At 37.3% G+C, this 12,226-nt stretch overlaps 1 protein-coding gene across 4 annotated transcripts in view; it reads right to left on the reverse strand.

The window, feature by feature from the left end:
* Window positions 1-4,586: 4,586 nt before the first annotated feature.
* The window catches only part of BMAL2 (basic helix-loop-helix ARNT like 2), a 72,496-nt gene continuing 64,856 nt past the window's right edge, over window positions 4,587-12,226 (reverse strand). For 2 of the 4 annotated variants that reach the window (XM_046651460.1, XM_046651619.1), the window contains exons 14-16: window positions 7,678-7,756; window positions 6,130-6,238; window positions 4,590-5,027 (exon numbers count right to left, since the gene is read on the reverse strand). In XM_046651460.1, coding sequence (XP_046507416.1) covers window positions 4,891-5,027; window positions 6,130-6,238; window positions 7,678-7,756 — 325 coding nt within the window. In that variant the 3' untranslated portion in view covers window positions 4,590-4,890. Of the gene's footprint in view, window positions 5,028-6,129; window positions 6,239-7,677; window positions 7,757-12,226 lie in introns of all 4 variants that reach the window. The other 2 variants (XM_046651529.1, XM_046651699.1) reach the window with 2 other exon arrangements.

A 12,226-nucleotide genomic window follows, 5' to 3' on the forward strand; every position in this document is an offset into this window, starting at 1 on the left:
CAAAAACAAAGACTCGAGGCTCATGTGCCTAAACCCACAATCCTAGGAAATCATCAACCATCATGAATTAAAAGTTTTCCATTGTCCCTTCAGCATACGTACCCATTCTTTCTTCTGGCCCCACGCTGTCAGGCAGTTAGCTATTTTTGACATTTGCCTTTCAAGGATGCTTTTACATCTAGGTTTGGGCAGGTGACCGAAGCCTGGCCAATCTCTATATGCCAGCCTGTTGACCACTGGAACATCCATATGAACCAAGTTGATCCAGAGGCCCAATCAATGGACATTTTTATGTGAATTACTAGGAAATAGAGAAGCTCTCTTTCCACTGAGATTGCCAAGTATAAGAACAATACGTGCTTGGAGCTTCTGAGCGTCATTATGGGGAAAAGCGTCCACCAGAGGATAAAGCGAGCTTAGAGGAAAGCAAAGCTGAGAGATGGAAAGAGGGCAACACAGAGAGGGAGGAGGAGATCGAGTCAGAGAGAAAGACACTGCTAATGACACGGGACTGCGATGTGAGCAGAAAGAAAGCTTTATTGGGTTAAGCCACTGTTACTTTAGAGTTGTTATTTTAGAGTTGTTACAGCGGTTAGCATACCCTGATGAACACACCCAAAAATGAATAACGTACTGCAGCTCAATGTACCTCTCTGCCCTGTGGTTTGAGAACACTGGACCCTCTGCCTAGTCTATGTTTTCACTTTAGAAAGTAGTTAAGAACAGACTTTTTTGGAGGAAGTTTAATGCATTAAATTAAAAAAACTCCAAACTAGTAAGTATTATAAAATATAGTTTAATTTCACTCTTTTCATTGTTTACCAGAAAATTTTTAAAAGACTAATATATAGACAAGAGCAAGTGAACTGGAAAAGAGCTAAAAATTGTATAAAATACAAACCTAAATTCAGGAATATATGAGCAGCGATACACACACCATACGCTCTCAAATGAGTTCAGAAAGCATATTCCAGGTTGGATGGGTTTTCTTTCTAAAGTCAGCTTTTACTGGAAAGCCCCTAAACCAAAATTCTTATATTACATTGGAAGGATCTTCCCAGACTTCTCTTGAAAAGCATTTCTCATAAAACAACTCGCACCAGAAAGGCAGACTTATTCTAGGCACAAAAGTCACAAATGCCTTTCCTAGGCCCTGTGGAACTTGGGAACAATAATCTAATGAAAACAAAGCACTACAGAAATGGGAAAGTGACACCTAGTGGCCGCCTAGCAGGTTTTCTTATGGCTTCTGACCATCCTGTCTGTCAGCCCTGCTGTGCCCATCATACTGCGCTTGGCAAACAGGAGTCTCCAATTCCAGAGCCCAGCAATGCCCTCCCTGAGTGGTAGGTACCTCTTTAGAGCAGGAGCTGAAAGCAGACGCCACTGTACACGGTCTGATAACTAGATCGTGGCTATTTCATATACCTGTGCCCTAGACTCAACAGAGACTCCTCAAAGATTATGACGACCAACGAATACAGCCTTCTCCCATTGTGACATCGTAATTAAATACTTGTCTAATTCCATTTATTTACCAAAAGTCTATTCTGTATCTCCCTGATTCTGTTTCTCAATGGATTTCCAAACTTAGTGACTACCATAGTGTCAACATATACCTCGTCTTATTTGATTTCAGATTACCATCATGTAATAAAATATCTAACATTTTCAAGTTTACTAATTTCAAATAAGTTTTAAATTTGATACATGGATAGAGGCTCACAGTTATTTGATTGTAATGAATCACGGATCAATAAATAATTATTCTTTAAACCATAACATTTAGAGGTACATATACTTATGGTATAACTTTTGGTCTACTTAAGTAATATCCACTTAATAAAATGTTCTAGAGCAGCGCTATTGGATGGAAATATAATGTGTGCCACAAGTGTAATTTAAAATTTTCTAGTAGCCAAATTAGAAAAGTAAAAAAAAAATTGTTTAATTTAATTCAGTATATCGAAAATATTATTTGAAATTGTAGTCAATATAAAATTGTTAGTGTGGTATTTTCTATTTTTTCATACTAAGTCTTTGAAATCTGGTATTTTACATTTACAGTGCATCCCAATACATATTAGCCACATTACAAGTGCTCAATAGCCACATGTGGCCAATGGCTATCACACTGGACAGCAGTTATAGGTTCTGACTCTTAACGCTCAAGTCCTGTGGATTAGAATAACAGAATCAGAACTAGAAATAAACTGAGAGATCAAACCTCTTTTTACAAATATGGAAACTGAGGTGCAGAGACTTTAAACGGCTTCCTTGAGGTCACACAGATAAACTTAGGCAGAGTGGGCTCTTCTGATCGTAGGCAGTCCTTCCACTCCGCTACATTATTGTAGGTGCGGTCGTCCCTCGGTATCCGCGAGGGATTTGGTTCCAGGAACGCCCGCGAATACCAAAATCTGAGGATGCTCAAGTCCCTTAGTCGGCTCTTCTTATCCACGGGTTCCGCATCCGCAGATTCAACCAACTGCGGATGGTAAACATAGTCCACGATCTGCAGGTGGTTGATCCGCGGATGCAGAACCCGCATTTTTGGAGGACCAAGTATAATTCTTAGGGTTTAAAAAAACAAAACCAAATAAAACTAGAGTCCTATTTTTATGATAATGTCATTAAACTTGTAGATATTTTTAACCAGAATGCAAGAAATTAATTGGTAGGAGGAAAAATATAGTGTAAGCCATAAAAAGCCATAAGTCACTCCTAGTAGCAGTCAAATGTAAATAGAATGCATTTTGAAGAAAACACCAAATTTGGGAGAGCTACAGTATCATACGATGCATGGATTGGATTCTGTTTCCAGGGCAAGAAGGTCTACAGACAAAGATTAAAGTGGGTTATAGAGGGATCAAGGCATTCAGTTGGCTACCTGCCCTCAGGTCTATGGAATAAGCCCCCCTCTTGCAATGAGAGAACTGCTAGCATGGAAAGCCACAGGGACCTCCCCTAGAAACTCTGCCCCTCAGATCCTAGCATCAGGAGGGTTTGCCCCATCTGCTTTTGAAGCCATCTAGTCACAATGGTAGCCATCTGCTACCACTGGCTTAGGTCAACTCTGGAGGTCAAGGCCAACCTGCAATGGTTCAGACCCCTAAAATATTATATTTGTCAGCAGGCCTCTGTGCCTGCCTTAGAACAGACGTGATCGTTCATGCTTCTTCAGACTTAACTATCATGCTTAGGCTGCTGCAGACCAATCTCCTCCACCTTGTAGGCTTTCTTTGGTTTATTCTAAACCTGGATGTCTCTCAGGTCCTCAAGTGTCAGAACCAGGAGTGGTGCTGACTCTCTGACATTGCTGGAATACTGTATCAGCTAAAGACAATAGGCCAATACATCCTTGTCCGCACTGCTACTGCAAATGTCACGTTTGAAGGGGACAGAGGCTTTTGGTTGTTGCCTGTTGGTATGTGCCATGAATGTGTTTGATGGCAGTTCTAATCTGTCACCTACAACCTAAAGAAATATGTTTTGGTGGGGGCTCTGAGGGAATCTGCTGGAAAGTTATAGTACCATATCAAGAAAGAAAACTGGATTTGAACCACACATCTGAGTGTCAGGGTTTCCCCGTTAGTTTCCTAACCTATCTTACTTTAATTTGTGGGGCACAAAAGAGAACATACGGGAACACACTCAGTAGGAAGAGCTATTAAAACAGAAGGTATTATGGAAGTATGATCTTCGAAAAGGTAGATATACATACAGTATCTGAAATATTCTTAATTCTTAGACTCAATTTGAGCCATGCCTGTATTAATTACTGATTAAAGAAATGCTCTCCAAATTTTTAATTACAGCTAGAAAATTAGTTTTTAAATTCTTTCTCATTGCCTCGTGGTTTTAATGTATTTACCATTTATATAATTGCCTTTGGTACAGGAAACAGTAAGTATAATTACCTAATAATATAGAATGCCATGACTAGTTCCTGGGTCATTTAATTAATCCCTTAGCCAGTGACACCATTGCTTTCTCAAATGTGTATTAAAAAAATGGTTTATACACATCAAACAATATACAAATTTAATTGTGATTTTACACAAGCCATTTAATCTGCCTGGGTGTGTTCCTTCCTCCAAGACTAATCCATCACTAAGCACCTTTTTAGCATCAAACCTGTCGTATCTGTAATGAAAATCTTGAGTGGCTTCATTAGAGGTAAATCTCTTATTCAAAGGTAAATCACTAAGATCTGGGGTCCAAAATCTTTCCTTTTCTGTAAGCAAAGATGAGACTCTCAGCTTTTGTGATTTTAAATAAAAAAATCAATTAACTTAAAATCCATCTCAAGGTGCTTGACTGAGCATTAATATCCCAGCTTTGGGCTGTGCGAGACTTCAAAGACTAAATACAGTATTGGTTGTGATTATGACCATAAATTGGACTGTCCCTTTAAATGTTCAAATCTATAAACCCTATCCTCAATTAGGGAAATATACCAGGAATGGAAATGTGCCAAATTACACAAATCTACTATTAGAAATCAATTATAAATGGATCTTAGACACAAGGAAAATGTCAATATATTCATTACACAAACTCAAACTGCATCAAAAAATAAAAACAAAACCAAGACAAGATGTATGTGATATTCATGGTTAGAAATATTTTATCAAAAATATAACGACTAGTGGGTTTTAAGCCATTTCACTGAGTAAATGTGTCTGCAGGAAACTCTGAGCAGTTCTATTTGAAGGAAAAATCACATTTCCCCATAGCCCTGTGAAAGTAAGCTGCAAATGTATAAAAATTGGCAGACTATTAATAGGAATGATAAAAACAGTATCAATACAGTACAGAAGAATATACAGTTTTTTGTAAATGAAATGCTTTAAAATGTTTCTCATTTTTGGAGTTAAAAATCAAATGCTAGAGTGTCCAGTGGATGTCACTGAAGTCCCCGGGGTCTCCCAGGCCCCCCTCTGCTTCTAAGTAATTCATGAAAGCTGCCATGGCTGTGTCGTCATGGTCACACAGGGCATCAAAATCCAGCTGGGCACCTTCACCTATTGAATGACAACACAGGCCTGTGTAAGTACATCTGGAGGCTAAAAAATGAGCATCATCAAAAAGCAAGGCTGGAATACCATATAATGTATTTTTGAAGGCAAAGCATGTCTTAAATTGCAAAAGCCTGATGTATTTTTAAATAGGTCACCTACTTTTATAACAATCTACTGTCAGATAAATTGCACTTAACTCATCTGATGCACATAAATGAGCTAGTCTATGAATTTTCTAACAGAAAATAACAGTGCTAAAAGGTACAGACTGCAGAAAGTTGGAAGCTAGGGGTTGGGGTTTACGCGTAGGTATATGGAGCCTGGAAGGAGAAATCTAAATCTAATCTGCCTTGAGAAAATACTGGGCTTGTTTAACCTGAAAATGAGGAGGCTGAGACGAAAGCATCATCTTCCAAAAATTAGAAATACTCCTACAAAAGGGGGAGTGTCCAGATTTGTTATTGAAAAAGGAAATAAGGAGGAGCTATGGAAATGAGATTGAAGCTGGAGATAAGGAGGAGGTTCTAGAAATCAAGGGTTAAAACATAGCTACAGATTAACCAAAGGTTTCTGGATATCTTTCAAAGTACAACAGAATCTGAGATGACTAATACGCGGCTCTGTGTGAAGCAGATATCCAGCTTCCTTCAAGTCCTTTGATTCTCTTCAATATACATTTTCACTACATCAGTGTCAGTTACGGGGGTATAAAATGTGTCATTTCAATTTACTTGATATGGACTTGCATAAACGGTTGAAATGAATAATTACATCTTAAACTTTTTATGATTGGTATCCTTTAAAAACTCCTGTTCTTGAGAATGCACATTTTTGTCTAGATATAAGTACTTTAGCTCTATTTAAATTGTATGTATTAACAATACCCATAACTGATTCAGTTGATAATTGAATTTTCAATGATGGGTCCATTAAGTGACATACATCTTAAAATTGAGAGTATGATTATTACATTTAGGATTTTGAATGGAAAAATCGTACTTTTAAAACTGTTTGCTTCTCTAAAAATCTCCTATGCCTGAAAATATAGTGATTAAGAGAGTTTTTGGAAAACCAAAATGGCAGGCAGTTGCCGAAGCAAACTTACCGAGGAGGGGTTGGTGACTGTCAGGAGCCACAGCGCTCTGGTTTTGCCTTTTAGCCTCTAGTTCCCCTGTTTCAGAAGGACTTAGTGTGATCAACTCCTTATTTGGCATCTGGAAAGACAGAATAATACATAGTGACTTGAATGAAATAAAGACCTCTTAGCTGTTATCAGACGTGGGCCTGCAGGCAGTGCCACCACCGCCATCATCGATATGGCAGCTGGCATTTACTGAGTACCATGTGCTAAGCACTTCGCATGCATCATCTCATTTCATGTTTAAAACATTGGGAGGTCAGGAATCTGAGGCCTAAAGAGGCTAATATCTTGCCCAAAATGTTGGAGCAGGATTCTAATTCAAGTCTACCTGACTTCAAAGCCCACATTCTTTATAACCATAATTGGAGCCACATAGTATAAGGTAAAGTTTTGGATTAAGAAGTAAAGGCTATTTCAGTTTTTACATAATGATGGTAAAACTCGATCGCATAGGAAACTGCAGTGGGAAATGCTGCTTTGGAGTGGGAATGGATTAAACCAGAGGCTTTTACCAAAAAGTTAACACATTATTATATAGCCACAGGCCAAACAGTCTAATATCCAATGTGGCTCATCAAAATAAAAAATCATCTACCTACTGGCTTATTAGGTTGATGAACTTTATCTATAGAATGCCTATGTAATGTATATTACTTGGAGACTTTTGTATTACAATGACCTAAATCCCTGTTCCTAGCGTATTGTCTGACACAAAATGGGTACCCAATAAACATTTGCTAAGTGTATGAATGAAATTTAAAAATACTGACCAAAAGATTTACAATATTTGTGAAAATACATCTTCAGGTTCCCTTTCGTCCCTAGTCAGACTTAACTTCTCTCTTCTCCTGTATTTTCGTACCACCTAGTTCATACACCTACTTTAGAACTTTTTGTTGTCTGGGATATATTAGAATTACATTGTATGTGAGTCTTCCAGACACTTAGCACTATGCTTAGTTATTTTTGTATATGCAAGGATGCATTTCAAATAGCTAGTATTTGTTCAATTGAACTAAATAGTATGTAACACATGTAGCTTATATTATTTAAGTTTTTTCCAGACCATAAGGAATACATTTGATCCACTGAATTGCAGCCTATTAAAATAACAATAATAACCACCATTTATTGAGCACATACTGTGTACCAGGCACTGTTAAGTTTTGGGTTTTTTTTTTTTTTGTATTAAATCACTTAATTTACACACCACTCCAAGAGATTGGTGCTATTACTACCCTTGTTTTACAGATGAGGAAACTGAGGCACAGAGTTTAAATACCAAGCCTGAGGTTATCCAGCAGTAAGTGTCAGAGTCCCAACCTGGACCCAGATAGCATCCTTCCAGTGATGTCACTCGTCACCGCTAGTCTACATGGCCTCTTAAAAACCATAGACTGGCTGAAAGAGTTTTTTACAGGATGGCTTCTTCTCTCAAAAGAAATAAACAACAAGAAGCAAGTTTTATTGTTCATTTATTTCATGAATATTATCACTTACGATTGTACTTACATTCCTGCAATTTATAGTGTGAGTATCTTTTATTAAATCTGTTGGACTTGAATCATCAAGGGATGAAGAAGACTGTAACCTTTAAAAAGTGACACACAAAACATTTTTTCTCCATATGTATTTTAGAAAACTTTCTCCTCTGCATACACATCTACTGATAAAAATACAGTGAGGAACATAAGACATGACCGTTTTCACAATTAGACCGACTTGTTCAGTGCTAGACTTATTTTTGACTACGGAGCGCAGGAAAACAAACACTCTGTAGTTAATAAAAACAAACCTGTGAGGTAAAAGCTCTTAAGTTAATCTTGTCACTCATTTTACAGCACATGGCAAAGTAATGGAACAACAACACAGTTAGTTCAATAGCCCCCCACACCAAGAATCAGTTCCTTATCAAGACACTAAATAGCAGAACTCAGAGTAAAAGATTTCCCAACATCCTGCAACCTTTTTTTTAAGTGCAAAATGTCATATTTTTACTATAATAGGTCATCCCCAGGTACAAAATCAATGAAACATAATGACATAAACATAGTCATATACTTTGATCATAAATCTCTTCAACTTAATATGTAAAACTGACAGTATCATATATTAAATGCTCAATTATGTGAAACATAATGGCATAAACATAACTTTGTCTTTACGTATTCCCAAGAAGGCAGTTGACAAGAAATTAAATAGAGAGAAATTAAAACAGAGGAATGAAATGAATTAGGTAGGAAAGACAGATGAAAAGATGAGTGACATGTCTTGGGGATTTTTCACAGGTCCGTCAATGTAAATAGCTTGGCTGACTTCTCATTCTGTGGTTCATGGTTTAAAATCACCACCTGCTTAATTAGCCTTTGTTTAAAGATGAAAACTATCCTCCCCCGCCTCCCATGCACTTCACTACCAGATTAATCTTCTGAAATATGGCTTTCTTCATATTAGTCACATATGGGCAGAAATCTGCTGTTTGAAAGTCCCTCCACTGCTTGACCCCACCTTAGTGAAAACTCCCCACTGCTCAGCAACCTGACTCCTCTCTCAATCTAGGCTCCTTGTGGTTTGCTAAAACCACCATGCTTTCTCGCACACACCTCCATACACTGACCCAGGTGCCTCCGTATACAAATGCTCTCCTCACTGCATCCTGAACACTCTAAGGGTACCCAGCTATCAACGTTTGACTCAATTTCTACTTCTCTCTTTTTTTTTTTTTGAGGAAGATCAGCCCTGAGCTAACTGCCATCAATACTCCTCTTTTTGCTAAGGAAGGCTGGCCCTGAGCTAACATCCATGCCCATCTTCCTCTACTTTATATGTGGGATGCCTACCACAGCATGGCTTGTCAAGCAATGTCATGTCTGCACCCAGAATCTGAACCGGTGAACCCCGGGCTGCCGAAACGGAACGTGCACACTTAACCGCTGCACCACGGGGCCAGCCCCTGAATTTCCACTGCTCTTAAAATGCCCTTCCAGCATATATGTCAAATGATCTTCAACAAGGGTGCCAACATCATTCAATGGGGGAAAGGACAGTCTTTTCAACAAACGATTTGGGAAAACTGGATACCCACATGCAGAAGAAGCAAGTTGGACTCTTACCTTATAAATAAATTAACTCACGATGGATCAAGACCTAAAACTATAAAATTCTTAGCAGACAACAGAGGAAAAGCTTCATGACTTTGGATTTGGCAGTGATTTCTTAGGTATGATACCAAAGCACACACAACAAAAGAAAGATAAACTGGACTACATCAAAATGAAAAACCTTTGTATATCAAAGGACACTATCAACAGAATGAAAAGGCAATTCATGAACCTGGAAAAAATATTTACAAACCATATATCTGATAAAGGGTTAATATCTAGAATATATAAAGAACTCCCACAACTCAACAAAAAACAACCTGATGAAAAAATGGGCAAAGGACCTGAATAAGATACTTCTCCAAATAAAACATACAAATGGCCAATAAGCAAATGAAAAGATGCTCAACATTACTAATCATTAGGGAAATACAAACTAAGACTGCAATGAGATACCACTTCAAACCAAATTAGGAAGCTGATCATCGAAAAAGATAAGTGTTGGCAAGGATGTGGAGAAACTGGAACCCTTGTGCACTGTTGGTAGTAATGTAAAATGCTGCAAATGCTATGGAAAACAGAATGGTGGTTCCTCAAAAAATTAAAAATAGAATTACCATGTGATCCAGCAATTCTACTGCTGGGTATATACCCCAAAGAACTGAAAGCAGGGACTAGATATTTGCACACCCACATTCCTAGCATCATTATCCACAATAGCCATGAAGTGGGAGCAACCCAGTTGTCCACTGACAGATGAATGGATAAAGAAAATGTGGTATGAAAAGTGAAATAAACTAGTCACAAAAAGACAAACACTATGATTCTACTGATGTGAGGCACTTAGAATAGTCAAATTCATAGAGACAGAAAGTGGATGGGGGAGGGGGAATAGGAACTTATTGTTTAATTGGTACAGAGTTTCAATTTGCAAGATGACAAAAGTTCTAGAGATGCGTGGTGGTGGTGACTGCACAACAATGTAAACGTACTTAATGTTACTGAACTGTAATCTTAAAAATGGTTAAAATGGTAAATTTTATGTTATCTATATTTTATCACGATTAAAAAAGAAAATGCCCTTCCCTTATATAATTGTTTTCATTACCTAGGTCACTGAGTTGTAAAATCTTAAATCTGGAAGGAAACTTGGATCCTATAGTGAGAGACAGTATAGGATTAAATGCCGAAAACATGCAAACCACACACTTGATCCTTTAGTAATATAGCAAATGGTACTGTCAGTTTTACATATTAAGCATTGTGAAGAGACTTATGATCAAAGTGTATGATGGATCATATGTGCATATCTTTGTGCATATGCTTTACAATACTTTCAATACTTAAAGTACATGGCACATCGTAAGTATTCAATATTCAATAAAATTAGGGATACAGAAGTCACACGACAAATGTCTCAATAGTGATTTTTTCAATTTAAACTTTTTTAAATTTAAAAACTTAAATTCAAACTGTACAAAGGGTAGAAAATAAAAAACAAAAATTTCTTCCCTCTTCCAAATCTCCTGCCCTTCAACTCCTAGTCCCAAATGTGAGAAATAACTAGTCTGAAGAAATTTTTCATATTGCTATATATTGTGGAGTTCTAGGTTCCTTCTCTACAATTCCAAAATCTAAAATGCCTTGAAAACTGAAAAGTTTTCCATAATTTATTTGGCAACAAAATCTGAATTGATCTGAACTCAGCAAAACGTAACCTACCTGACATGAGGCTAATCTTTTTGTCCTGCTTTGCCCTACTTAGTACAAATATTTACAACAATGCACTCCAGAAATATATTTCTAAACTTTTACTATGGAAAACTTCAAACAGATATAAAAGTAGATAATGTAATGAAGTCTCATATATTCACCAAACAGCTTCAACAATTAATTCTTTCCTAATCTTGTTTAATGTATATATCCCAAACTCTTATTCCCCCTCTCCTCCCAGACATCCTACCATGTAATCTGTAAATATTTCTCTTTGCAAAAATATTGACTTAATTTATTATGGGGTGCTGCCCATGATGTAACTGTTCTCTGAGGGTATTATACAAACCCCTTAAAAAAATTGAATTTCAAAACACTATCTTTCTAAAATCCAAAGAAATTCTGAGTTCAAAGCTTATCTGGTCTCAAGGGTTTGAGATGAGCAATTAAGGGCCTGTGTATACACTTCTTCACATAGATCTACACATATCTATCGTTTTTTGTTTTTTTTTTTGAGGAAGATTAGCCCTGAGCTAACTGCTGCCAATCCTCCTCTTTTTGCTGAGGAAGACTGGCCCTTAGCTAACATCCATGCCCATCTTCCTCTACTTTATATGTGGGATGCCTACCACAGCATGGCTTGACAAGAGGTGCCATGTCCGCACCCAGAATCCGAACCAGCGAACCCCGGGCCACCGAAGCAGAATGTGCGAACTTAACTGCTGCACCACTGGGCCGGTCCCTATCTTTTGTCTTAAGTGGGTTATTATACACACTTTTCTTTTGTTCTATTCCTCTGCATTTTTCTAGTAACCATATATCTTAAAGATCTTTCCATATTAGCATAAACAGATCTACCAGATTTTTAACAGTTGTAGAGTATTCCATTGTATGGATATGCCATAACAAGTTATGGTTATGATAAATACTTGAATATTTAAATCATTACTGTAAATAACACAGCAATGAAAAGCCTTGTTCATAGATCTTTGTGTGGTTGTGTAAGAATATTTGCTCCTGGGGTAGAATTGCTGAGTCTAAGATTATATACACTTATATTTTTCATAGGTCTGTCAAATTGTCCTCCAAAGTTGTTGCACTAGTTTATACTCCCACAAAGTTTGAAGAGTGATTGTTTCCTCACACTCTCACCAATATTGCGTACTACTATCAATCTTTCAAATCATTGACAATATTCTAAATGAAATATGTACCTCATCATTTGATTTTATATATATAAATATTTT

This window comes from Equus quagga, chromosome 1, assembly GCF_021613505.1.
Source record: "Equus quagga isolate Etosha38 chromosome 1, UCLA_HA_Equagga_1.0, whole genome shotgun sequence".
NCBI lineage: Eukaryota > Metazoa > Chordata > Mammalia > Perissodactyla > Equidae > Equus > Equus quagga.